This window comes from Coturnix japonica, chromosome 33, assembly GCF_054131305.1.
Source record: "Coturnix japonica strain WE chromosome 33, WE-NBRP24, whole genome shotgun sequence".
Taxonomy (NCBI): Eukaryota; Metazoa; Chordata; class Aves; order Galliformes; family Phasianidae; genus Coturnix; species Coturnix japonica.
This window is the reverse complement of record NC_140695.1, coordinates 2,030,456-2,057,398: the sequence shown is the minus strand read 5'-3', so window position 1 is coordinate 2,057,398 and position 26,943 is coordinate 2,030,456. Positions and strand designations below refer to the sequence as shown.

The 26,943-nt window shown below is 47.7% G+C and overlaps 1 protein-coding gene across 1 annotated transcript; it reads right to left on the bottom strand.

The window, feature by feature from the left end:
- Positions 1–1,750: 1,750 nt before the first annotated feature.
- Positions 1,751–26,943, bottom strand: LOC146755347 (olfactory receptor 14J1-like). The gene is made up of 4 exons (XM_085525685.1): positions 26,711–26,943; positions 6,269–6,407; positions 4,486–4,561; positions 1,751–2,709 (listed from the first exon to the last, which is right to left on the bottom strand). The coding sequence occupies exons 1-4, from the start codon at positions 26,941–26,943 to the stop codon at positions 1,751–1,753; spliced, it is 1,407 nt and encodes a 468-aa protein (XP_085381811.1).

Below are 26,943 nucleotides of genomic sequence, written 5' to 3'. Positions count from 1 at the left end.
TGTCCCCATAAGGGCCAATGGGGACCCCAGCCCCATAAGTGTGACCCGTAAATGCCTCCCCAGCCCCATAACTGCCTCCCCAGCCCCATAAGTGCATCCCCAGCCCCATAAGTGCCTCCCCAGCCCCATAACTGCATCCCCAACCCCATAACTGTGTCCTCAGCTCCACAAGTAAGACCCCAAACCCCATAACTGCATCTCCAGCCCCATAAGTGTGACACCAGTGGGGACACTATGGGGGTCCCTGGTTGACATACCTGTACCCAGACCCATAAGTGTGACCCGTAAGTGGTTCCCCAGCCCCATAGGTTCAACTCTAGCCCCTTAACTGCATCCCCAGCCCCATAACTGCATCCCCGATCCCATAAATGCTTCTCCAGCCCCATAAGTGGGAACACAGACCCATATCAGAGTCCCCAGCCCCATAACTGCATCCCCTGCCCCATAAGTGGGTCTTCAGCATCCTCAAGGGGAAGAGAGCTGGATCTGCTGACAGTGCTGCAGTCCCTGCAACTCCTGGCACAGACCCTGCAGCAGCTCCAAGGTTTTGCTACACGTTCTGCAGTTACTCCACGCTCTGGACAGATCCCGCTGTCACTCCATCCCTCATAATGAGCTCTGCAGTCACTCCTGCTACAGGTCCTGTAGCTGTTCCAAGTACAGTGATAAGAAAGTGAAACAAATTCCTCCCAGGTGAGGTGCACTGTGCCAGGAGGTTCAGCCCTGTGGTCACTCCAACCCCTCCAATGAGCCCAGTGGCTGCTCCAACATAGTCACATCTCCTGTGGTGGTCCCAGCTCTGGCAATGAGCTCTGAGGTCACTTCAACTCCTGCAACAGCCTGAAAGTCAGTACAGCTCCTACAGTGAACCCTACGGCTGCTAAAACCCCTGCAACTACTCCTGGACTTGCAAACAGATAAACATAGGGCTTAATTCATATATGACTGCAACTGCATATGTTGTATATGTGTGAAAACATACTAAAGATATTATATATGTATAAATACATTTGTCATAATTATTATCTTTTTCTTTTTCTCTTTATCTCAACTCATAAAATTTAAACCACAGCACTGCCCCGAGTCTCTTACTGATCACCTTGGGACTATTCAATTTGATTGGGTCACGCACTGAAGAGCACCAGAAGATCTCGAGGTTTTCTCAGGGAGCAGCTCCTGAGGTATATTCCTTACACCAGCTTTGGAAGAGGCCTCCAGTTCTCTGGTCCTGACCTGAATGAGCCCTCTTGTTATGGCAGTGCCAGCAAGGAGACCAGCTCTGACAGACCTGTTCATATTGCTGGCTACTGACTGCAGCCCTTGAGTGCTTATGTAGAGACAACAGGACGGTCGTGAGACACACAAGACCTTCAGGACTGCACAAATGAGAGGACTTGAGAGCACTGTGGTGGTGTAAAGAGATGAGAAATGAAAAGAGCACGTTGAGCTGCTGTCTGCGGCTGTACCTCCCCAAATCCAGACAAAGTAGGAAGAAAGAAAAGCTAAGTAAAATCTATTTTGAAACATTTTTAGGTATATTTTAACGTATTTGGGAAATCTGGATACATGTTTACATGAGCTCCTAAAGTGACAAAATGGAAATTAGGTAGGAAAGAAGTGTAATACATTTTTATTTATAAGTCCAATAACAGATTTTTTGCACGTTGCGATATCTCACATAATCAAACAATCAAAGATGCATAAAACATGAAGAACCATCACTGGGAATCCTATGAGGAAGTTGTCCATTTTATGGAAGCTGGAATAGTGTGTATTGCAACATCTTCCTGAGAGCGTGCTTGATCTCCCTGTTCCTCATGCTGTAGATAACAGGGTTCAGTGTTGGAGGAACCACAGAGTACAGAAGTGCCATTGACAGATCCAGGAGTGGGGAGGAAATGGACGGGGGCTTCAGGTAGGCAAAAAAGCCAGTGCTGAGAAAGAGGGAGACCACGGCCAGGTGAGGGAGGCATGTGGAGAAGGCTTTGTGCTGTCCCTGCTCAGAGGGCATCCTCAGCACGGCCACGAAGATCTGCACATAGGACACCACTATGAAAACAAAGCAGCCAAAGGCTAAACTGGAACCAAAAATGAGAATCACAATTTCCCTGAGATTTGATTCTGAGCAGGAGAGCTTGAGGATCTGTGGGATTTCACAGAAAAACTGGTTCACAACATTGCCTTGGCAGAGAGGCAGTGAAAACGTACTGGCAGTGTGCAGAAGGGAACAGAGTACCCCAGTGCCCCAGGCAGCTGCTGCCATGGTGGCACAAGCTCTGCTGTCCATCAAGGTCCCGTAGTGCAGGGGCTTGCAGATGGCAACGTAGCGGTCATAGGACATGATGGTGAGAAGGGACAACTCTGCTGACATGAAGAAGAGAAAGAAAAAGAGCTGTGCAGCACATCCTGCGTAGGAGATGGCCCTGGTGTCCCAGAGGGCGTTGGCCATGGCTTTGGGGAGAGTGGTGGAGATGCAGCCCAGGTCGAGGAGGGCCAGGTTGAGGAGGAAGAAGTACATGGGGGTGTGCAGGCGGCGGTCGCAGGCTACGGCTGCGCTGATGAGGCCGTTGCCCAGGAGGGCAGCCAGGTAGATGCCCAGGAAGAGCCAGAAGTGCAGGAGCTGCAGCTGCCGCGTGTCTGCCAACGGCAGCAGGAGGAACTCGCTGATGGAGCTGCTGTTGGGCATCTGCTGTTGTTGGGCTTGGAGTCCTGTTCAGAGTGCAGAAGTTAATGACAAGTCCAGACCATTCTCAGACACATTCCTTCTGCTATACCATAATTTTTTCCTTTCCCTTCGGAAAATGATCATTATCATGAACTTCACCATCCCTTAAAAAGAAGTAGATTAGGGAGCTCTTATTTTCTTCTCATTTCCTAATCACGTCACAGCCTCCTGCATATTTTCCTCTATGCTCTTTGGGACCCCAGCCCCTGCCTCTGTGTACTTCAATCAAGAAATCTGCCTGTTTGCAGGAGACATCAACTATTAATGTCTGCAGAAAACAACGATAAGTTAAACTGATTGACTCCTTTTCGAAAGAAGAGGCTGAAAGTACAACCTGTGTGACTGTTCACAAAAGAAAAACAAACAACAACAAAAACAACAAAAAAAGATGGATTGATAAAAAATATTTGTGAGTTGAAGAGCTGTTTTTAACTTAGACATACCTTTTTAGATTTCTGCCACAATCCTCTTTCCTTCTTTCAGAACAGGAAATGGAAACCCCCTGCCTTGGCTTTCCTTTTGCAATGGACCCTAGGAAACATAGTGTTGTGCAGTAGAGCTGTGATCCCTCTGCCCCAGGCAACAGCTGTGGCAGCACAAGCCCTGCCGGGGGGCTCCTTCCCCCCACACGTCTCCCCGCAGCGCCCTGGGCAGCTCCCCGGGCAGGCTGAGTGCTGAGCCTGGCAGGCGGCAGAGTCCCATACCCGGCACACAGCCCCTGGGGCACAGCAGGGACCCTGCTCTGCAGGACAGCCCTGGGCACCCTCCTGCAGCCCTGGCTGCACAGCCTGCAGCCGTGCTGGGACACACAGCCTTCAGGGCTTTTCTTTCATACTGCAGCACTGAAGCCCTCAGCTGTAGCAGAAGGCTATTAACACAGTAAAGGAATATGCAGTGCCTGCAGCCAGATCTGCTACGGGATGTCCCAGATTAAGTGAAACTTCTATGAAAAGCATCTGCATGGTATGTAGTGAGACTTACCATTTCTTGTTCTGTGAGTAACTCTCCTGCTGTGCTCTCACAGCCTGCTCACACCATACACATCCTGGAAGCTCTTTCCCCTTTCTCTTCTCTCTGTCTGTCACTTGCAGTCTGTGCTGTGCACAACAGCAGCTCCTGGGCACAGCTGTCTCTCTGCAGCACTGCCCACTTGTTTGAGCTCCCTGTGTCCCAGGAGCCCAGCCTAGCTCGGCACATCTGAGGATTTGAGTTTCTCTTCCTCACTGCTTCCCCGGGAGATTTCCCTGGGGCTACAGAGCAGAAACCTTCTGATAGACAGCAGGCTCATCTCTGCTAAATGCACTTGGATGTCAGATCTGTTATTCACCAGTGGAAAGACTGATTCCAAAAGCATGGCTTTGAGTTGTGGAATCAAACTCTATAACCCAGAGTTAGGTTTTAAATTAGGAAGTCTACTTATTAGTCTCTTATTAGTCACCTGGTGTAAGGTGATCACTTTTATCTTGCATACCTGTAAGCAGAACTGTTATATATTTGAAAACCAAACTGAAACATATCCAACAAATTTCCTGGAACTCATCTTCATATTCATTATTTTCCTGGAACTCATTTACATTCTGCCTGCGTGTACCAGGGGGCGGACACATGTGCAGGACATATGGGTCACGGTTATTCATTGCGTGTGTCTGTTCTGTGTGCCCTGGGCTGTGGATGTCCAGAATGTAGGGGGTTAGCCTAGCTGGTTTGCCATTCAATCAACGTAGGTCCTTAGCATCGCGGCTACATTTGGTGACCCTGACTTGATACAACTGGGTGCACACTCGTGGTGAGAGAAGGCTGGTTGTTATGGCTTAATTGAAGCGAGTGGTGAGTATGCTAAAAGGGACAGGGCAGAATGTGGACTATCCAGTCCATGAAAAGGAATTGAAGCCACTAATACATTGGATGATGAAGAAGGGGTTTGGCTCAACCCCTGGGGAATGCATTAATAAATGTAATTTAGAAAAGGCGAGAGGATAACTATTCCAGAACTATTCTTGCTCTGGTAGTAAGGAAGCAGAAAATCTGCTTCCAGCCTTTTGGTCATTACGTCTTTTTTCCTGAGTGAAGGAATCACAACAGCTATGGCAAGCAGCGCATGACTGCTTGTCTAATAAGGTTTGTCCCAAGTCTGAGTCTGACAACCTTGCCACCCCCTCAGACGCGGCACTAGACAAGGGGAATCAGATGGAGCCTGCGGCTGGAGAAATACAAGATACCAATGCAGAAGCGACTTTAGATCAGGAACCATCAACAGCGGTGGGAGGAGAGAAGTCAAAGAAGTCGAACGAGAATGGTTCAAGAAGGGCCGCGGTGGTTGCTGTAACCTCAGCCTTAATGGATCCTAAATCCCCTGTGGTACCTGTTTTGATGAAACTGTCCAGCATTACGTCAGGGAGACCTGTGATCTCTTCAAGACTTCCCCATATTTTAGCCTGAATAGAAGGATACATCTGCTTTTCATTTATTGTCACTGTTACAGGCTTAGCAAGGATAGCAGTGATTTGCTGGCGCTTTGCATTGTCATTGTGTTTGCAGAATCAGGTCAGATTGGACAACCGGGGAGTCATATTCTCCAGACAAAGATGTTTCATTTCAAGACTAGATTTGTTATGTCCTGAAATACACTCTTCCAGAAACTCTAGGATAAGACCTCTACAGTGCCTGTCCTTGCTTCTTTCATTTCTGCTCAACCAAGTGGCATCTAATTTCTGGAAAGAGTTGGCCACTCTGACTTCCCACCAGGAGAATTGTGTGATATGCCTGGCCTTATCATCTGTAGGGGACCCTTTCTCACTCTGCTCATTTTGGGTTATAGTAATAGTAATAGTAATAGTAATAGTAATAGTAATAGTAATAGTAATAGTAATAGTAATAGTAATAGTAATAGTAATAGTAATAGTCTCGTGCGGGTTGGAAGGGACCTTAGAGATCATCGAGTCCAACTCCTGGGATTCGAGCCTCTGTGCTGCAGAGCGGCACTTGTACCACTTGCACCACAGGGGGGATTGCAAGGCGGCATTCCTACCACTTGCGCCACCGGGGCACACAAAGGGTTCCCCTCCCTGGGTATTTCTTCAAGCCAGGGAACTACAGCAAGAGACTTAATATCTCAGTTATGACTTTAAGTGCGTCGCAAAACACCACTGACTACCTGACATGCCATGACACATGGTGAGCGTGAGCCCTCATTTGCACCTAATCAATGGCCGTGTTGTGCAACATTCCAGGTATGGTTCGAGTACTGGCAGATGAAGAGGATGAGGAAGAGGAGGAGCTTCAGAGGAGCTGCAACCTCCATTGGCCACTATCCAAGTTCACTGGGATAGTGGTAATGACTGAGGTTCTTAACACACTCTAAAGGAATAGAAACTCCAATGGGGAAAAGAACACCACTACTGCCCTGCAGGGAGTGAAGAATGCTGTGCAGAGGCTCTGAGAAAAGAAAGGGTTCATCAATCACGACTGATGGGGCAGCAAGCTGGGTATCTCTGACTTCTGGAATTGGCTGTGGTTCGGCGGTATTCATGGCACTGTGCTCACGTGGCTGGGAATTGGCTCTGTGTTCTTATGCTTTGCACTAACTATTCTCCTGCTCTTCCAAGACCTCATCAGGAGGCAGGTGATGGCCGCGCAATACGTGCTGCTTGCAAACCAAGAGTCATAAGTGTCATAGTTGAAGCTGAGAAGTGGTTGTTGCATGTTGTCACGGAGTTCTCTCTAGATCTCACTCCTTGACTGTGGGAACAAACCCGGGGAGAAAAGGAGCAAAGTACCTCCCCTCTCTAACAACGCTGTGTGGCAGCCCAGCCATGTGCACTCCAGAATGTGGTGGGTGAACAGTTGGCCAATAGGTCAAGTCCAAAGGACTATAGTCACTGGGCTCCATCACTCTAGTAAGTAGTTACTATCAGGGGTCCCCAGGGCTCCATTTTAGGGTCACTTCTCTTTCATGATTTTGTGGATGACTTGCATGCAGGACTAGAAGATGTTCTGAGCAAGTTTGCTGGTGATAGCAGATGAGGAGGTGCTGTTTCCTCCACTGAGGGTGGAGAGGACTTGCAGAGAGATGTGGACAAGTCAGAGAAGTGGGTACCAGTTGGTACTAAGCATCAAGTGCATAAAGTATAACAAAAGAGACTGATTGTGCATCTGGGTAGGGGCAACCCTTGACATACACACTGACTTCATACAGGACACTGGAGAGCGGTCTGACTGAAAAAGATTAGGGGTCTTTGTCAGCATCAAATAAAACATGAGTCAGCAGTGTACCCAGACAGCCAGGAAAGCCAACGGTCCCCTGGAGTGCATCAAGCAATTTATTGCTAGCTGGATGAGGGAAAGGATTGTCCTTGTCTTCTCTGCGCTGCTGCAGTCTCACCTGGAGCGCTGGGTGCACTTCTGGGCACATAAAGGACATTAACGACATCAAACTATGGGTGAGTGTGCACAGGAGGGCACTGGAACTGAGAAATCTGAAGTTCTGAGTTGCATTGGGATTGACTGCTTGTTCAGACTGGGCCCTTCTCATATCCCACATCCTGCGATGAAACACATGGCGCTTATGGGACATGAACCTCAGAGCGTCCTTGCACCCCATGCAGAGCCTGGGATCTTCTGTCCCCATGTCTTTCATTTAACATCATACGGACTTCCAACTCACTGTCCCAGGAAGGATCCTTAGTCATCATGAGGTCCTCCCTGCCAAGGGTCTGGGATCAGGACTTGGCCTTTCTGCTTCATAAGACAAAGAGAGGTTTCTCAGCATCAGAGCCACCATGCCAGTGCCTTTAATTGCCTGTAGTCATATATTCCAATTATCTGCTCTAACAAGTCCCTTGGGAAGCTTGCTTGGTAATGGCCCTCAGTGGGCCCATTAATACTCCAAGAAACTTCACTGTTACTTCTGACTTTGTCTTGTTGAGTACTTTGTGCAAACTTCTCTCTGCACTGGAGGTTGATGGACTCAGCAGCAAATGTGCCCTGGGGCCCATTATAACCTAAAGAGCCTCCTGTGCCTTGTGCTTTCCTGTTATCTTATTCAGGTTTTCAGAACTTGTTCAGCAAAATGGAGAGATACCTGGAGAGAGCTTAAAGAGGAAGGATCCAGCAGACATTTATTGTCTATTTATTTATATTTTGGTTTAATCAAGACATTAAAACAGCACTTCGCAACTGATCGTGATCTGGGATGTCCCAACGAGTTCTATTCTGTTACTGTGTTGACAAAGCTCCTCAACATCCCCACCGCCTTTCTACTCACATTGGCCCCATGGGAATTGCATCACTTTTCCTCACATCACTCTTCTCCTCTGCTGTCACCCGCTCAGTGTTAAACCTCCTTTGCACCAACTCCCAGTGGCTTTCCACAGAGAACCAGCTGCATATGGAAAAGGAAAAATTTCTCTCTCTCTCTTTTTTTTTTTTTTTTTTTTTTGGCCAGCAAACTGAAGGAAAGGTGATGCAAATGAATTAACAGTAAAACATAGTGATCAACTGCATGCCATGTCCAAGCTGCATCTGCTGAGGTTTATCTTTCATAGGGAATATTTGTTCAAGAAATGATTTAGATGCAGATAGGGTGGGATAGATAGAATTACAGTGAAGGATTGACAACAAAGTCCATTAGACTTCTGAGGAATGGAGCAAATTCCAGTAATCTCCCTGTAAGTCAGAAATCAGACAGATAACTGAGAGGTATCTAACTGAACAAAGAGCAAGGGATGTGGAAATCAAGAGGGCAGTGGCAGGAGTGTGTGCCCACGGCCACGGCCTGCTGAAAGCATGCCCTTAACCACGGCCATTTATTTAGGAGAGTTGAAGACACCTGGTGGATGAGGGACATCAAATAGGCAGCAGGGAAGAGCAGCGGCGGACACTGGACTTCAGTCACAGGGCATTGGCAACGGCACCACTGTCTGTGTCCCTGAACCTGAAGACACCTGAATAGCAAGGAAAAATAAATAAATAAATATAAGACACAAAATCCCATCAAAGACTCATATTTACAACTAAAAATGGAACAAGGCTCATGAGAACATCTCATCTTGAGAAGGGTTAATACATTTTCATTGATTTCTATCTTTGTCTTCAATTCTTTGTTTCAGTTTTATTGACATTAATGATCATCTTTTAAGCTTACAGCTTAATAAATAAATAAACAAATAAATAAATAAGAGACCCATTTGCATCTTGCACATGTCCCGATGCCCCTTTGACCTTCACAATTCCCACCAGACCTACCATACCAGAGAGTATGAGATCCAGCAGAGCACCTCTCCTCTTTGGTTCCTCCATGGCTTGGTCAAGACACGGCCATCCGTGCTCTCCAAGGATCTGCTGGACGGCACATGCCCTGCTGTGCTGTCCCTGCAGCACATACTGGAGTGAAAAAGGCCCCCAAAGGGGACAAGGGCCTGAAACATGAGACTCCCATCTGTTTGTAGAGGGCACCTTCCACTTGCTCTCCCTGATCAGGAAGACAGGAACAGGCACTGTTGTCCTCCTCTGTTGGCCATTTCCATTAGCTCTGACCTGGCTGCTCTGCAGTCCCGAGGCAGAGCTCAGTGCACTCTCCTTTCCTTGTCTCCTCGCCAATCCATCATAAAGAATCTGTATACCCCTTGTGCTACAGTGCAGTTGTAGAAGCCATTTCACACTGCCACTGTGGTCCAAACAAGAGCTCAGGCATGTAACTCTACAAAGATTTCTAGCTCCTCAAGTTTTGTTGTTCTCATTAGTGCAAAAATACAGAAGTAAACATCCTCATTGGAAAGCATCACTGGACAGAGCCTGATTGGATAGCTCATTAATGGCATTACTGTGAAGAAAGTGGCACACAGACATTAGATCCATTGTGGGTCTTGCAGTTGACATAGCAGCACAGATACACCATGGGCATGGCTTTCCTGAAGGCCCTGTGCTGCATTTACAGCTGCATGTGAGTGTGTGGGAGAGCCCAGAGACACTAGGCTGCTTCTGAAGCCATTCACTTGAGAGCGCAACGAAAACTAAGGTTATGTCTGTTGAAGAATAAGGACGTATGTTATCTTTGTATTGCCTTGACCTTCAGAATATGTCTCAGATGGAGAACAGAGAAAGATCTGGCTCTTCTTTTGTGAGCTCATCCATTTAGTCAGCTGTGTAATGCTGCATTCTCAGTACAGCTGGAGACAAAGGCACCATTAAGTGCCCTGAACGCTGGGGTCTGTTGTCATTCAGGATGGTCGATAATACCTCTGTTCCCTCTCTGCCACGCAGCTGATGTTCAGGAAAGAGGTGTCTGTCTCAGGGATTTCCCACACAGTTTATAAGCACTGGAACACATCCAGGAGCAGCTAAGGCACCTTGGGCATCACCCAGTGTCTGTGTGTGAGCAACTGCCTCCCCGCTGAAGGACCGAGGACTCAGAGCAGGAGCTCACATGCAGGCAACTCCTTGTGCACTTCTGAGCTGAACCAGAGGAATCCCAATGATACTGTGTGTCCAGTGAATCCCATTTCAGCCCCAGGGTTTCCCATTAGGGATGAGACTCCTGCACTGCCTCAACTAAATCACTGCTGTGCACAGGGGAAGTCTGCCTCTCTCTGTCCTTGCCTGTATGCCCATTTTGTTTCATCACAGGATCTCAGGTATCAGGTCTGAAATCAGTCACTGACCACTGTACATTTGGTGTTTAATTCATCAGATTTCAATGTACAATCATGATGCTGTTGTTTTTCAGGATCTGTTGGCCAAGAGGACGCAGGGACATCTCAGGGGAGACGAGTGAGAAGGATAAAACATGACATCCTCTGCTGCTGAGCTGGGCCGGGCTCCTGGGACACAGGGAGCTCATAAAGGTGGGCAGTGCTACAGAGAGAAAGTTGTGCTCAGGAGCAGCTCTTGTGCACAGCACAGCCTGCAAGTGACAGAAGGAGAGGAGAGAAAGGGGAGAGAGTTTCCAGGATGTGTACTGTGTGAGCAGGCTGTGGGCACATGAAAAGGTAAGTCTCACTGCAGACCATGCAGCTTCCTTTCAATAGAGGGTTAACCAAATCAGGGACATCCCATGGCAGATCTGGCTGCAGGCACTGCATGTTTCTGTACTGTGGAAAAACCCTTCTGCTACAGCTGAGGGCTTCCGTGCTGCAATATGAAAGCACAGCCCTGAGGGCTGCGTGTCCCAGCACGGCTGCAGGCTGTGCAGCCAGGGCTACAGGCAAGTGCCCAGGGCTGTCCTGCAGAGCAGGGTCCCTGCTGTGCCCCAGGGGCTGTGTGCCGGGTATGGGACTCTGCCGCCTGCCAGGCTCAGCACTCAGCCTGCCCGGGGAGCTGCCCAGGGCGCTGCGGGGAGACGGGTGGGGGGATGGAGCCCCCGGCAGGGCTTGTGCTGCCACAGCTGCTGCCTGGGGCAGGGGATCACAGCCCCACTGCACAACTGAATGTTTGTGAAGGCCCTTTGCAAGAGGAGAGCCAAGGAAGGGTTTTTTCATATCTTGTTCTGAGGGAAGGCAGAAAGGACTGGAGGTGGAAATCTTATAGAGGCTTATAGAGGTAAAATTTAAAACACAGCTATGTTACTCCCAAATATTTCTTCAATCAATTGCTTGTTTTGTGAACAACCACACAGGTTGTGCTTTCAGCCTCTCGTTTCTAAAAGGAAAGAATCAGTTTAAGTTTTTGCTGTTTTCTGCAGACTCTAATATTGCACTTATACTGCAAACAGGAATATTTGACTAAAACATATTGAAGTGCAAACAGGCTGGAGTTGGGGGCACTAAGAACAGTTGGAGTGAAGATATGAGACATGTAAACAGCTCCAAAGAGGAAAATATTCAGAAGCTCAGGATATGATTATGAAATGAGAACATATTAAGAGCTCCTTAATCTTCTATTTCTTTAGGGATTGTGAAGCTCATGAATATAAATTCAAGTTATGGAGTTAAATGAAAATTATCCAAAGGTAAATGAAAACATTTCAGAGTACAGCGGGAGGAGTGTCTCTGAGAATGATCTGGACTTGTCATTATCTTCTGCACTCTGAGCAGGACTCAAAGCACAACAACAGCAGATGCCCAACAGCAGCTCCATCAGTGAGTTCCTCCTGCTGCCGCTGGGAGACACGCGGCAGCTGCAGCTCCTGCACTTCTGGCTCTTCCTGGGCATCTACCTGGCTGCCCTCCTGGGCAATGGCCTCATCAGCACAGCCATTAGCATGCGACCACCACCTGCACACCCCCATGTACTTCTTCCTCCTCAACCTGGCCCTCCTCGACCTGGGCTGCATCTCCACCACTCTCCCCAAAGCCATGGCCAACGCCCTCTGGGACACCAGGGCCATCTCCTACACAGGATGTGCTGCACAGCTCTTTTTCTTTCTCTCCTTCATCTCAGCAGAGTATTCCCTTCTCACCATCATGTCCTATGACCGCTACGTTGACATCTGCAAGCCCCTGCACTACGGGACCTTGATGGACAGCAGAGCTTGTGCCACCATGGCAGCAGCTGCCTGGGGCACTGGGGTTCTCAATTCAATGCTGCACACTGCCAGTACGTTTTCACTGCCTCTCTGCCAAGGAAACATTGTGAACCAGTTTTTCTGTGAAATCCCCCAGATCCTCAAGATTTCCTGCTCAGACTCCAACCTCAGGGAAATTGTGATTCTCATTTTTAGTGCCAATTTATTCTTTGGTTGCTTTGTTTTCATATTGGTGTCCTATGTGCAGATCTTTGTGGCTGTGCTGAGGATGCCCTCTGAGCAGGGACGGCACAAAGCCTTCTCCACGTGCCTCCCTCACCTGGCCGTGGTCTCCCTGTTTCTCAGCACTGGTAGGCTTTTGCCTACCTGAAGCCCCCGTCCACTTCCTCCCCACTTCTGGATCTGACAGTGGCACTTCTGTACTCAGTGGTTCCTCCAACACTGAACCCTGTTATCTACAGCACGAGGAACAGGGAGATCAAGCACACTCTCAGGAAGTTGCTGCAGTACACACTATTCCAGCTTCCATAAAATGCACAACCTCCTCATTGGATTCCCAGTGATGGTTCTTTAGGTTTATGCCTCTTTTGTTGTTTGATTGTGTGAGATATAGCAACGTGCAAAAAAAAAAAAAAAAAAAAGAAAAAAATATTATTGAACTTATAAATAAAAATATATTTCACTTCTTTCCTACCTAATTTCCATTTTCTCTATCCAAGAGCTCATGGAAACATGTAACCACATTCCCTGAATACATTTTAAGGTACCTAAAAAGGTTTCAAAATAGATTTTACTTAGCTTTTCTTTTTTCCTGCTTTGACTGGATTTGGGGAGGTACAGCCACAGACAGCAGCTCAACGTGCTCTTTTCATTTCTGATCTCTTTACACCACCAAAGTGCTCTCAAGTCCTCTCATTTGTGCAGTCCTGAAGGTCTTGTGTGTCTCACGACCGTCCTGTTGCCTCTACAGCAGCAATCCAGGGCTGCAGTCAGTAGCCAGCAATATGAACAGGTCTGTCAGAGCTGGTCCCTTGCTGGCACTGCCATAACAAAAGGGCCCCTTTAGAGCAGGCCCAGAGAACTGGAGGGAGGCCTCTTCCAAAGCTGGTGCAAGGAATATACCTCAGGAGCTGCTCCCTGAGAAAACCTCGAGATCTTCTGGTGCTCTTCAGTGCGTGACCCAATCAAATTGAATAGTCCCAAGGAGATAAGTAAGAGACTCGGGGCAGTGCTGTGGTTTAAATTTTATGAGTTGAGATAAAGAGAAAAAGAAAAAGATAATAATTATGACAAATGTATTTATACATATATAATATCTTTAGTATGTTTTCACACATATACAACATATGCAGTTGCAGTCATATATGAATTAAGCCCTATGTTTATCTGTTTGCAAGTCCAGGACTAGTTGCAGGGGTTTTAGCAGCCAGAGGGTTCACTGTAGGAGCTGTACTGACTTTCAGGCTGTTGCAGGAGTTGAAGTGACCTCAGAGCTCATTGCCAGAGCTGGGACCACCACAGGAGATGTGACTATGTTGGAGCAGCCACTGGGCTCATTGGAGGGGTTGGAGTGACCACAGGGCTGAACCTCCTGGCACAGTGCACCTCACCTGGGAGGAATTTGTTTCACTTTCTTATCACAATACTTGGAACAGCAACAGGACCTGTAGCAGGAGTGACTGCAGAGCTCATTATGAGGGATGGAGTGACAGCGGGATCTGTCCAGAGCGTGGAGTAACTGCAGAATGTGTAACAAAACCTTGGAGCTGCTGCAGGGTCTGTGCCAGGAGTTGCAGAGGCTGCAGCACTGTCAGCAGATCCAGCTCTCTTCCCCTTGAGGATGCTGAAGACCCACTTATGGGGCAGGGGATGCAGTTATGGGGCTGGGGACTCTGATATGGGTCTGTGTTCCCACTTATGGGGCTGGAGAAGCATTTATGGGATCGGGGATGCAGTTATGGGGCTGGGGATGCAGTTATGGGGCTGGAGATGAACCTATGGGGCTGGGGAACCACTTATGGGTCACACTTATGGGGCTGGGTACAGATATGTCAACCAGGGACCCCCATAGTGTCCCCACTGGTGTCACACTTATGGGGCTGGAGATGCAGTTATGGGGTTTGAGGTCTCACTTTTGGGGCTGGGGATGCAGTTATGGGGTTGGGGATGCAGTTATGGGTCTGGTGACCCACTTATGGGTCTAGGGACCCACTTATGGGGCTGGGGTCACACTTATTGGGACCCCACTAGGGTTTATGGGGACGTCATTAGTGTTTGGGGTCACAGATATGGGGCTGGAGCCTCACTTATGGGTCTCAGTTATGGGGCTGTGTTCACACTTATGAGGCTTGGGGTCCCCATTGGCCCCTATAGGGTCACTTTTATGGGGCTGGGGATGCAGTTATCGGGCTGGAGCCTCACTTATGGGTCACACTTATGGGAGTGGGGACATCTTGAAGTCTTTAGGGTCACACTTATTGGTCTGAGGACCCGCTTACAAGTCTGTGTTCCCACTTATGGGTTTGTGTTCCCACTTATGGGTCTGGAGCCTCACTTGTGGGTCACAATTATGGGGCTGGAGCCTCACTTATGTGTCTGGAGCCTCACTTATGGGGCCAGGGGTCCCCATTAGCCCCTATGGGGTCACACTTATGGGGCTAGAATCATAATTATGGGGTTTTGAGTCCCACTTATGGGTCTGTCTTCCCACTTATTGGTCTGGGGTCCCCATTGGCCCCTATGGGGTCACACTTATGGGTTGCACTTACCTTGTTGCTTGCCGGCCTTCTCATTGTCATTGGGATGAATGTGGTCCCATATAAAGGCCTGTCTCGCTCCAATTTAGGAGTGAGGCAAAGGTTCTTTTGATATGTTATGCCCAGCATGAGATTAAGAAGAAGAGCATTCAAATGTTGATCCAACCAGCTTATTAGAGGTGATAGACAACTGAGGGGATGGGGAAGGGAGAGCGACGAATACCAAAATTAGGTTGATGGGGACGGGAAAGTAGGCGATAGAAAAAGGTAGAAAAGAGCAAGAATTACGTTAAAGCGGGGAATAGTCACCTCCTGGATGCAGCAGCGACCCGTAGTACGTTGTTATGTTGGTAGGGGAGAGCAGCAGCAGAGTAGCAGGCCGCAAGCAGCAGATCGGTGCAGCGCAGAAGGCGGTCACAGTACCGTGGTCTCAAGAAGCGGAGTGTCGGGCAGCGAGGTCTCACGGAGCAGAGTCTCGAGCAGCAATCCCAGGAGAGACAGTAGGCAGCAGTAGGACAACGGTGGAGGAATCTGAGGTCAGTTACCTAAAAGGTTCTTCAGCATGCAGGCATCTTCTTCAGCATGCAGGCGTTCATGTAGAGAGGCATCTGATGACAGAAAACCTCCTTGTTTCCGTAGTGAGGCATCTGGTATCAGAAAACCCAAATTCGGGGTTAGTCCGTGCCCTTTTTATTCTACTTCTTCCCAGCCTTCATGACATTTCGGGAAGGCTCGGGTCAGAGTCATGTGAATTCCTCGGAGATGGCCATCTTCCTTGAGATAGGCCCACACAAAAAGACCACTTTTGGGCCATTAATCAGCATCTTATCTCTCTTATAGCTCCCAGACTTGTCCATCTCTTGAACAACGGGATTTCTCGAACCTTGGTTCCTGTGTGTCTCAGACAAAGGGAGTCCTGGAACCTTGGCCAGGACTTGCCTGAACTTGTTCATTTCAGCAAACTTTGAGACAGTAATGTAAAAAGCATGACCTCTTACACCACCCCATGACTCAAAGTTTGCTTAAAAAATGGACCACTGCTGATCCAGGATGGTGAGAAAAAGATAGCAAGCATGAGGGAAAAGGAAGGTGAGGGTGGTTTAATGCAATGATTACAAAAGATCTCTTGATGTGCTCAACTTCTCCATCACTTGAGGAGGTTACAAAATACATGGACAGTACAACACATTGGATAAGTTCAATGAAACGTGATATCATACACAAAACAAACATGAAAGTTGCAACAACACACAATAGATATAATAAGATGCATTTTACACACAGTCCACCTGGAAGCCAGGAAAAAAGGTCAAGGTCTGGACTTTTCCAAGTTTGGACAGGAACAACATGTCCTATTTTCTGTATACCTTCAGCAATTGGTTTAACTTCACCATTATCAATCTTTAGACAACAGGTGGAACATTTAATTTGACACAGGCACCTCTCAGTGATTCTTCAGGAGGGGTGAGACAAATATTACATAATGAATAAAAGGTAGAAAGTGAGAAGGAACAGCCATACACTGAAAACAACCATACATTTAACAATAACCAATAGCAATAAATAAACCAGTAAAACAATAGGGATCATTGTGTCAGAAGAACTTTCCACTTGAGCATTTCCAAAACAGTTCAATTGCTGAGAGATATAAATACTAGTCTGGCAAGTTTAAGAACTGTTATAGTCACAACATAGTGTAGGATACCCCAGAATTTAAATCATAGGGAGCAATCCCAGAAACATACATGTTTCTTGTCAAAAACTCAGACACTTTCCAACAACCATGTTTTGAATGGAACTCCTGGACTGATGAGACACTGAAAAGCATCAGTGCAAAGGATTTTATGATAAATTTCACTTTTGTGACTACATCTAACATATATTAGATGGGTTCCATTGCTCATTTCCCAATTCATTAGGAATTTGGAAACACCATGGAGTTACATGCAAATCACCATCAAGTTTGACCAAAAGAGGTGAAATAAGGGGTCAAAAGGAATGATTACCACTGTGCAAAGAGTACAAGAAAGCCAGGATGACCTGAAAAAAAAAAACTCTGAACCCAATTGTGAAGTTTAAACAGATCCAAAGACTGATATCAATCACAACTCACAACTACAGCAAACAAAAACATAATACTATTGCAACCAAATATGTAATAAAGAGATATATCAGTATTCTAGCATGATCACATCTTCAATTTTTCTGTCATAAAACACAAATGGTTAAAATCAGCTACAAGCCATTCTGTTCTGTGAAGGTCCCACGGGGATCTTCTGTAAAATAAAGCAAGACAACTCGCCCTTCGGGGGCTTTGTTAATACAATTATCTTCTCCTTTTGTTGTGAGCTTTCTAACACATCCACCCTTCACTGCTTCCCCCCCCCCCCCACCTCCCTCTCATCTGGGGGAGGGGGCGAAAGTATCAACTTTCCTTGGGCTTTTGTTCTGGCCACAAGTTAACTAATTTCTCTAGCCTGACTGTGGGTAATCCATTCATCAAATCTCGTGGAACACCATTTTGCCAGCCCAGTGTCCAGAGACGATTACGTTTATGATCAATATTTCTCCTACCTGTTCTTACTGGCAATGAGACCCTTCCAGTTCCACTAAGCTTTGGGCTAGGTGGCCTAGGAGCAAGGGTGGTTGCTGCGAGCCTTACTTCCCCTGGCTCAGATTTACTGGAAGAAGCCACAGGCCCATACTTCCTTTCATAATTAATCAACTCTTGGGCAACCTCCCCCCATGTCCATACATTGTACCCTGACTGCAAATGGCCGGAGGTGCCAGTTCCTTCTAATGCTGGCCGGGTTCTTTCTCCCTGAGGCATAGCTTGTATTTTTCCCTGTAGTTGTATACCTATGGGTTTCAGCGATTCTGGAAGCCCCCTAATTAAAGGAGTCATCCTTTCAGGATCCACAGGCATCATCATAGGTGATTCGTGCCATGGCTGCAATTTCCTGTCATACATCATTTGCAGGCAAGCAGACTTTTGGACACTTTCAACCAATTGGTCAACTGTCCCATTAATGGCAAGAGGGTCTCCCCTTTCTAAAGGGTTGAGACCACCAGCCCAGTAAGCAGCCCTTTGTGTTAGGGACCAGGGAACATGGTTATTACCAGTAGTCAAAAATACTCCTGGCCCCCAATAACCCTCAGCCTCCTTTTCGGTTAACATTATTTTTTCTCCACCAGTTAGACTGACTATCCATACATATTCTGTTTCGGATTCCTTTGGAGAGTGGCTAAAATCCTTTTTCAGTTTTGCTAATTCAGTGGCAGAAAAGGGAATTTCTTTAACATTCATTTGAGGATCCAGGTCCTCTCCATTATCAAAGGTATCTTCTGTTTTTATTAGAGGGCACAGAGGGGCTATTGGAGTTTCAATCTTATCAAAACTTTGTTTTGTTTCTTTCAGTTCTTCCTGAGGATACAGTTTTTCTTGTGGTGCAACATGAATATCAGTGTCACCCGTATCATAATATGTTAAAATTTCCTTAAAAGCCATTTGTAACAAGGCCGAATTATGTCTCTCTCTTTCCAATTGTACTTCTAGATTTCCAGTTTGGTTTTGCAAGGCTTTCACGAGTTCCTGGGTTGTTTTAACTGTTTCTTGTAACGACTGTATAGTCTGGTTTTCCGCCTCAAACTGCTGATCTCGGAACTCCACGGCTGCTTTTAAAGCAGCACCGAGTACTGCACAAATAAATGATTTGCCTTTCTGTAGCAAAGTATTCCCTTTTCATCTACTATGGGGTACCTTTTCACTATTCACTGACACTTCATGATGGATGGGCAAGGAAGATGAGGAAAGGCTGCTGCCCTTTGTGAGAGTGCACTGAGCTCTGCCTGGGGATGGCAGAGGAGCCAGCTGAGAACTGATGGAAAAGGCACAAAGAGGAGAGCAGCAGATTCTGTTCCTTGCTTCCTGATCAGGAAGAACAAGAGGAAGAGGAAAGGCAGGTATGTGAGTTACAGCTGGGATGGAATTATTTTCTTCAGACATTCCGCTATGGTGCAGTGTTTTGGTTCTAGGAGAAAACCATTGATAACACTCTAATGTTTTCAGTTGCTGCTAAGCAGTGTTGTACAGAGCCAAGGCCATGGTCAGTAGAGGGCACATGGAGCTGGGAGGGAACAGAGTGAGGACAGCTGACTGAAAGTGGCCGAAAGGATGTTCTCTATCAGCTGACAGCAAGCAGAAATTGTATTGAAAGGGGTGGGAGTTCATCTCAGTCTTTTCTCTTCCCAGGGCCCAACTGGGCATCTGTCTGGTGGTGCTGAGCAAGTGCTTGTTTATCCGCTGTTACATACTATTCCATATCAACGGATATATAGTGATAACTATAACTCCTCTCCTTTTATCTCTCTTAGTAAATTGCTTTGTTACAACCCACAAGTTGTACTTTTTTTCCCAGTTCTCTTCCCCATCCCATTAGGAATGGGGCAGTGCACCAAGCACTGTGTGCTGCTGAGCCACATGTTGGGTTCAACAACCACCATCATTTTGGTGCCAGATGTGAGTCTCCAAGGGTTGAGATAACAGCACATTTGTCCAGATCGAGTTAACACAGGGCTTTGTGGGAGTTGGAGAAGTGCAGCCCATGATGCTGATAGTTTCCCTATGTGTGGAGCTTGCTGAGTCTTCTCATGAAGCTGCATTGCACAGCTCCTTGCTTGCTGCTTGTTTTCCCTGCTGCATTATTTGTCAACTCTGCATTCTGGATTAGGGTATTTATTTTGCTATGCTCTTTGACCTTAGTTTGTATCATGATAAAATTGGCAGCTGACAAAGTGAAGTTTTGTGCACATTCATCTCTGTGGTCATCTTTGGGTTTTGGAAGTAATATTGTTGGTATGATTAGAAATTACACATTTTACATAGTCTCCTCTGGGAGACCAGGGGTGTTCAAGGAGTGACTGGATATTGTGTTGAGGGACATGGTTTAGTGGGAGCTATTGGTAATAGGTGAATGGTTGGACTGGATGATCTTTTAGGCCTTTTCCAACCTTGGTGATTCTAGAATTCTAGGACTGAGGTTAAACATTATTCAGGAATATCAGTGAGAGATCTGTTTCAAGGTGAGAAGGCTCTGCATGGCAGGGGGTGTGGGATGGTCTGGGCAGCTGTTTGGAGCGGTGGGCACCCCCAGGGCTTAGGAACTTCATCTCTGAGCAACCGCAGGATCCTGAGAAACTGGTAGAATATTGGGGGAAGGTCTGATGAAACCCTGGAGATCTCAAACAGGCACAAACAACTGGAGTGTGCCAGGGCCTGGCCCACACCTACTGAGCTGTGTTAAACATTCTTCAGCATCATCAATGGGAAGAGAGCTGGATCTGCTGACAGATCCCGCTGCCACTCTACCTCTCATAATGAGCTCTGCAGTCACTCCTGCTACAGGTCCTGTATCTGTTCCAAGTTTTTGATAAGAAAATGAAACAAATGCTTCCCAAGGGTGGTGCACTGTGCCAGGAGGTACAGCCCTGTGGTCACTCCAACTCCTCCAATGAGCACAGTGGTTGCTAAAACTTTAATCCCAGGTCCTGCAGTGATTCCAGCTCTGGCAATGACCTCTGCAGTTACTCAAACTCCTGCAGTAGGAAAACAGCCTCTCCAGTTCCTACAGTGAAACTTGAGGCTATTAAAACCCCTGCAACAGGTCCTGGACTTGCAAACAGATATGCATATAAACTATTATCATCTATGTATCATATGTATATGTATTAGTACATGCACATATATTAGCAACTGCCTATATTATATATATCTGAAAATATACTATATATATAAGATATGTATATATGCATTTATCATATTTATAATCATTTTCTTTTTATCTTGACCTTAAACCACAGATTCTAATCCTCAGCACTGCCTTGAGTCCCTTACAGATCTCCTTGGGACTTCTGAAACTATCCCTGGCAGTCAGTGAAATGCACCAGAGTATCTTGAAGTCTTCTCAGAGAGCAGCTCCTGAGGTACATTCCTTAAGCCAGATTTAGAAGAGGCCTCCAGTTCTCTGGACCTGCTCCGAAGGTGCCCTCTTGTTATGGCAGTGCCAGCAAGGAGACCAGCTCTGACACAGTCATTCATATTGCTGGCTACTGACTGCAGCCCTGGAGTGCTGCTGTAGAGACAACAGGACTGTTGTGAGAAAAAGAAGACATTCAGCCTGCACAAATGAGAGGACTTGAGAGCACTGTGGTGGTGTAAAGAGATCAGAAATGAAAACGTTGAGCTGCTGTCTGCGGCTGTACGTCCCAAATCCAGACAATGTAGGAAGACAGAATAGCTAAGCAAATGTCTTTTTTGAAACCTTTTTAGGTATCTTATAACGTATTCAGGGAATCTGGTTACATGTTTACTTGAGCTCCTAAAGTGATAAAATGGAAATTAGGTAGTAAAGAATTTAAATTCATTTTTATTTATAACTTCAATAACATTTTTATTTTTATTTTATTTTATTTTATTTTGCACATTCCTATATCTCACATAATCAAACAACCAAAGGTGCATAAAACATAACGAACCATCACTGGGAATCCTATGAGGAAGTTGTGCATTTTATGGAAGTTGGAATAGTGCATATTGCAACACCTTCCTGAGCGCGTGCTTGATCTCCCTGTTCCTCATGCTGTAGATAATAGGGTTCAGTGTTGGAGGAACCACTGCATACAGAAGTGCCACTGTCAGATCTAGGAGTGGGGAGGAAATGGATTGAGGCTTCAGGTGGGCAAAAAAGGCAGTGCTTAGAAACATGGAGACCACGGCCAGGTGAGGGAGGCACGTGGAGAAGGCTTTGTGCCGTCCCTGCTCAGAGGGCATGCTCAGCACAGCCACGAAGATCTGCACATATGACACCACTATGAAAACAAAGCAGCCAAAGGCTAAACTGGAACCAAAAAAGAGAAAAACAACTTCCCTGAGATTTGATTCTGAGCAGGAGAGCTTGAGGATCTGGGGGATTTCACAGAAAAACTGGTTCACAATGTTTCCTTGGCAGAGAGGCAGTGAAAACGTACTGGCAATGTGCAGCAGGGAATAGAGAACCCCAGTGCCCCAGGCAGCTGCTGCCATAGTGGCACAAGCTCTGCTGTCCATCAAGGTCCCGTAGTGCAGGGGCTTGCAGATGGCAACATAGCGATCATAGGACATGATGGTGAGAAGGGAATACTCTGCTGAAATGAAGAAGGTAAAGAAAAAGAGCTGTGCAGCACATCCTGTGTAGGAGATGTCCCAGGTGTCCCAGAGGGCGTTGGCCATGGCTTTGGGGAGAGTGGTGGAGATGCAGCCCAGGTCGAGGAGGGCCAGGTTGAAGAGGAAGAAGTAGATGGGGCTGTGCAGGCGGCGGTCACAGGCTACGGCTGTGCTGATGAGGCCGTTGCCCAGGAGGGCAGCCAGGTAGATGCCCAGGAAGAGCCAGAAGTGCAGGAGCTGCAGCTGCCGCGTGTCTGCCCACGGCAGCAGGAGGAACTCGCTGATGGAGCTGCCGTTGGGCATCTGCTTTTTTTCCTGGGCTTGGAGTCCTGCTCAGAGTGCAGAAGATAACGACAAGTCCAGAGCATTCTCAGAGACACTCCTCCTGCTATAACATAAAATATTTTCATTCTCCTACAACAGTGTACATTTAGCACCATTACTTGCATTTAATTTCATGTTGTTCAGCATTCCTAAATCAGATGCAGCATATGGAGCTGTAACCTTCCACTTCTTTTCTTATCCCTTCTCCCTGGATATTTTCATCTGTTTCATGTCTCATATCTTTTCCCCAGGTGCCCTTAGAGCCCCAAAAACAACCTCTGTGCCATTCAGTGTGAATTCTAAAAGACTGCCTGTTTGCATTTTAAGTGAATTATTCATGTCTACTGAAAATGAGGATATTTTCTGTTGGTTCCATCCTTCAGGAAATGGGAGACTGAGAGCACATCATGTGTGACTGTTCTGAAAACAATCAATTGAGTGAAGAAAAATTCTCAGAGCTGTGACAGCCCCTTTTACATTTCTGCCTCCAATCCTTTCTACGTTCCCCCAGAACAGGAAATGGAAACCCTCTGCTTTGGCTCTCCTCCGGCAAAGCAACCTCAGAATCATACTGTTGTGCAGTGTAGCTGTGATCCCCCTGCCCCAGGCAGCAGCTGTGGCAGCACAAGCCCTGCCAGGGGGCTCCTTCCCCCCACACGTCTCCCCGCAGCGCCCTGGGCAGCTCCCCGGGCAGGCTGAGTGCTGAGCCTGGCAGGCGGCAGAGTCCCATACCCGGCACACAGCCCCTGGGGCACAGCAGGGACCCTGCTCTGCAGGACAACCCTGGGCACCCGCCTCCAGCCCCGGCTGCACAGCCTGCAGCCGTGCTGGGACACGCAGCTCTCCCCCCCAGCTCTTATGCTGCAGCACAGAAGCCCTCAGGTGAAGCATAAGTCTTTTTTCCACTGTAACGAACATGCATTACCTGCAGCCAATCTGCTACGGGATGTCCCAGATTTAGTTAACCCTCAATTAAAAGCAGCTACATTACCTACTGAATGAGACTTACCGTGTCGTGGTCTGTGAGCAATGCTCCTGCAGAGAGCTCGCAGCCCACTCACACAGTACATATCTTGTAAGCTCACTCCAATTTCTCTCCTCTCCTTCTGTCACCTGCAGGCTGTGCTGTGCACAAGAGACGCTCCTGGGCACAGCTGTCTCTCTACAGCACCATCCACTTTTATGAGCTCCCTGTGTCCCAGGAACGTGGCCCAGCTCAACAGCAGATGATCTCATTTTTATCCTTCCCACTCATCTCCCCTGACATGTCCCTGGGTCCTCATGGCCAACAGCTCCTGAAAGACAACAGCATCATGACTGTGTTTTGAAATCTGCTCAATTAACCACCACATGTCCAGTGGTCAGTGACTGATTGGAGACATATAGCAAGCACTACCAGAGTTCATTTGATGAAGCACAAATGGCACCCAGAGAAGAACAGGGAGGTTTGGACTTTCCCTGTGCAGGACAGTGATCCAGCTGAGGCAGTGCAGGAGTCTCATCCCTTGACAGAAATCCTGGAGCTGAAATGGGATTCAGCTCCCTACACACCCACAGGAGCTGGGATTCCTGTGATTCAGTTCAGAAGAGCACAAGGAGTTGCCTGCATGTGAGCTCCTGCTCTGAGTCCTCGGTCCTTCAGCTGGGAGGCAGCTGCTCACACACAGACACTGGGTGATGCCCAAGGTGCCTGGGCTGCTCCTGATGTTAGCCAGTGCTTGTAAACTGTGTGGGAAATCACAGAATCACAGAATTGTAGGGGTTGGAAGGGACCTCTAGAGATCATCGAGTCCAACCCCCCAGCAAAAACCTCAGGTATTTATAAACCTGGATCAAGTCCCCTCTCAGCCTTCTTTTTTTTCTAGGCTAAACAGACCCAGTTCCCTAAGTCTCTCCTCATAGGGGAGATGCTCCAGGCCCTTCACCTTCTCTGTGGCCCTCCGCTGGACTCTTTCCAAGAGATCCCTGTCTTTTTTGTACTGGGAGCTCAGAACTGGACACAATATTCCAGATGAGGCCTCACCAGGGCAAAGTAGAGGGGGAGGATCACCTCCTTCGACCTGCTGGACACGCTCTTTTTAATACACCCCAGTATGCCATTGGCTCTTTTGGCTACAAGGGCACACTGCTGGCTCATGGTTAATCTGTCATCCACCAGGACGCCCAGGTCCCTCTCAGCAGAGCTCCTCTCCAACAGGTCTACCCCCAGCTTGTGCTAGTGCATGCAATTATTTCTACCCTCATGCAAGACTCTACACTTGCTTTTGTTAATCCTCATCCGGTTTCTTACTGCCCAGCTCTCCAGCCTGTCCAGGTCTCGCTGAATGGCAGCACAGCCTTCAGGCATGTCAGCCAATCCTCCCAACTTCGTGTCATCAGCAAACTTGCTGAGGGTGGTCACTATCCCCTCATCAAGGCCGTTGATGAAGATGTTGAACAATACCGGACCCAGTACGGACTCCAGGGGGACGCCGCTAGTTACACGCCTCCAGCCAGACACCACACCGTCAACGACAACCCTCTGCACTCTGCCAGACAGCCAATTCTCAACCCACTTCACCGTCCACTCATCTATCCCATACTTCCTCAGCTTTGTTATAAGGATGTCATGGGGGACAGTATCAAAAGCCTTACTGAAATCAAGGTAGACTACATCTACCGCCCACCCCGTGTCCACCCAGCTAGTGACATCTTCATAAAAGGCGACCAGGTTGGTCAAGCACGACCTCCCCTTGGCGAACCCATGCTGGGTTCTCCTGATAACCTCCTTATCACCCAGTTGTCTGGAGATGGCATCCAGCACAAGCTGTTCCATCACCTTCCCTGGGACAGAGGTGAGGCTGACCGGCCTATAGTTACCCGGGTCTTCCTTCTTGCCCTTTTTGAAGACTGGACTGACACTGGCCGTCCTCCAGTCTTCAGGCACCTCCCCAGTTCTCCAAGACCTCTGATAGATTACAGAGAGCGGCTCAGCAACGACCTCCGCCAGCTCTCTCAGCAACCGCGGATGCACCCCATCAGGTCCCATGGATTTATGGACCTTAATGTTTCCTAGGCAATCACGGACCACCTCTTCCCTGACTAAAGGGAAATCTCCCATTTCCTGGACTCTCTCATCAACCTCTAGGGTTCGGGATTCCTGAGGGAGAACCCTTTCACTAAAGACAGAAGCGAAGAAGGCGTTCAGTATTTTCGCCTTCTCAGCATCCCCTGTTACCAGAGTGCCCCCCTCACTTAGTATGGGGCCCACATTCTCCCTAGCCTTCCTTTTGCTGTTAACATATTTAAAAAAGCCTTTTTTATTATCCTTTATCTCCTGAGCTAGATTCAACTCTAGGTGGGTTTTGGCCTTCCTGGTCGCATCTCTGCAGTCCCTGACTACATTCTTGTATTGTTCCCAAGTGGTCAGACCCTTTTTCCACATATCATGTACTTTCTTCTTTCCGCGGAGCTGGCACATGAGCTCCTTACTCATCCACGCAGGTCTCCTTGCACCTTTTCCTGATTTCTTAGTCACAGGGACTCACCAATCCTGAGCTTGGAAGAAGAGCCGTTTAAACACTAACCAGCTCTCACAGGCCCCCTTGCCTTCTAGCACCCTGGCCCATGGGATAGCCCCAAGTCGGTCCCGAAGGAGATCAAAGTTGGCTTTCCTAAAGTCCAGGGTAGCAGTCCTACTTTTTGCTTTGCTTCCTCCACTCAGGATCTCAAACTCCACCATCTCATGGTCACTACATTCCAAGCTGCCCCCAACTTTTACTTCCTTAACAAGTCCTTCCTTATTGGTGAGAATAAGGTCCAGCAATGCCCCACCCCGCGTTGGTTCCTCTACCACCTGCATCAGGAAGTTGTCTTAAATGCACTGCAAGAATTGTCTGGACCGCGCATGCCTGGCCATGTTGGTTGTCCAGCAAATATCTGGATAATTAAAATCCCCCATAAGCACCAGTGCCTGGGAGTGTGCCGCTACTTCCAGTTGCTTATGGAAGGCCTCATTGACCTCCTCCTCCTGATCAGGAGGCCTGTAGTACACACCCACAACAGTGTCCCCTTTGCCAGCCTGGCCCTTGATTCTCACCCACAAGCTCTCGACTTCTACATTACTCTCCCCCAGGTGGAGTTCAATACATTCTAGCTGCTCTCTCACGTAAAGAGCAACTCCACCACCCCGCCTTGCCAGCCGATCTTTCCTAAAAAGCACATAGCCCTCCATGACAACATTCCAGTCATGTGAGCTGTCCCACCACGTCTCCGTGATCGCAATGAGATACTGGCCACGTGACTGTACGCAGAACTCCAATTCTTCCTGTTTATTCCCCATGCTTTGCGTGTTGGTATAGAGGCACTTGAGAGAGGCAGCATCTCTCCACCCCTCTCCATGCCTTTTAACTCCATTGTCTGCACCCAGCGAGTTCTGCTTTAAGACCTGAACTGCCGCCTCAGACCCAGTGACCCTTGTTTTGTCCCCTTCCCCCAT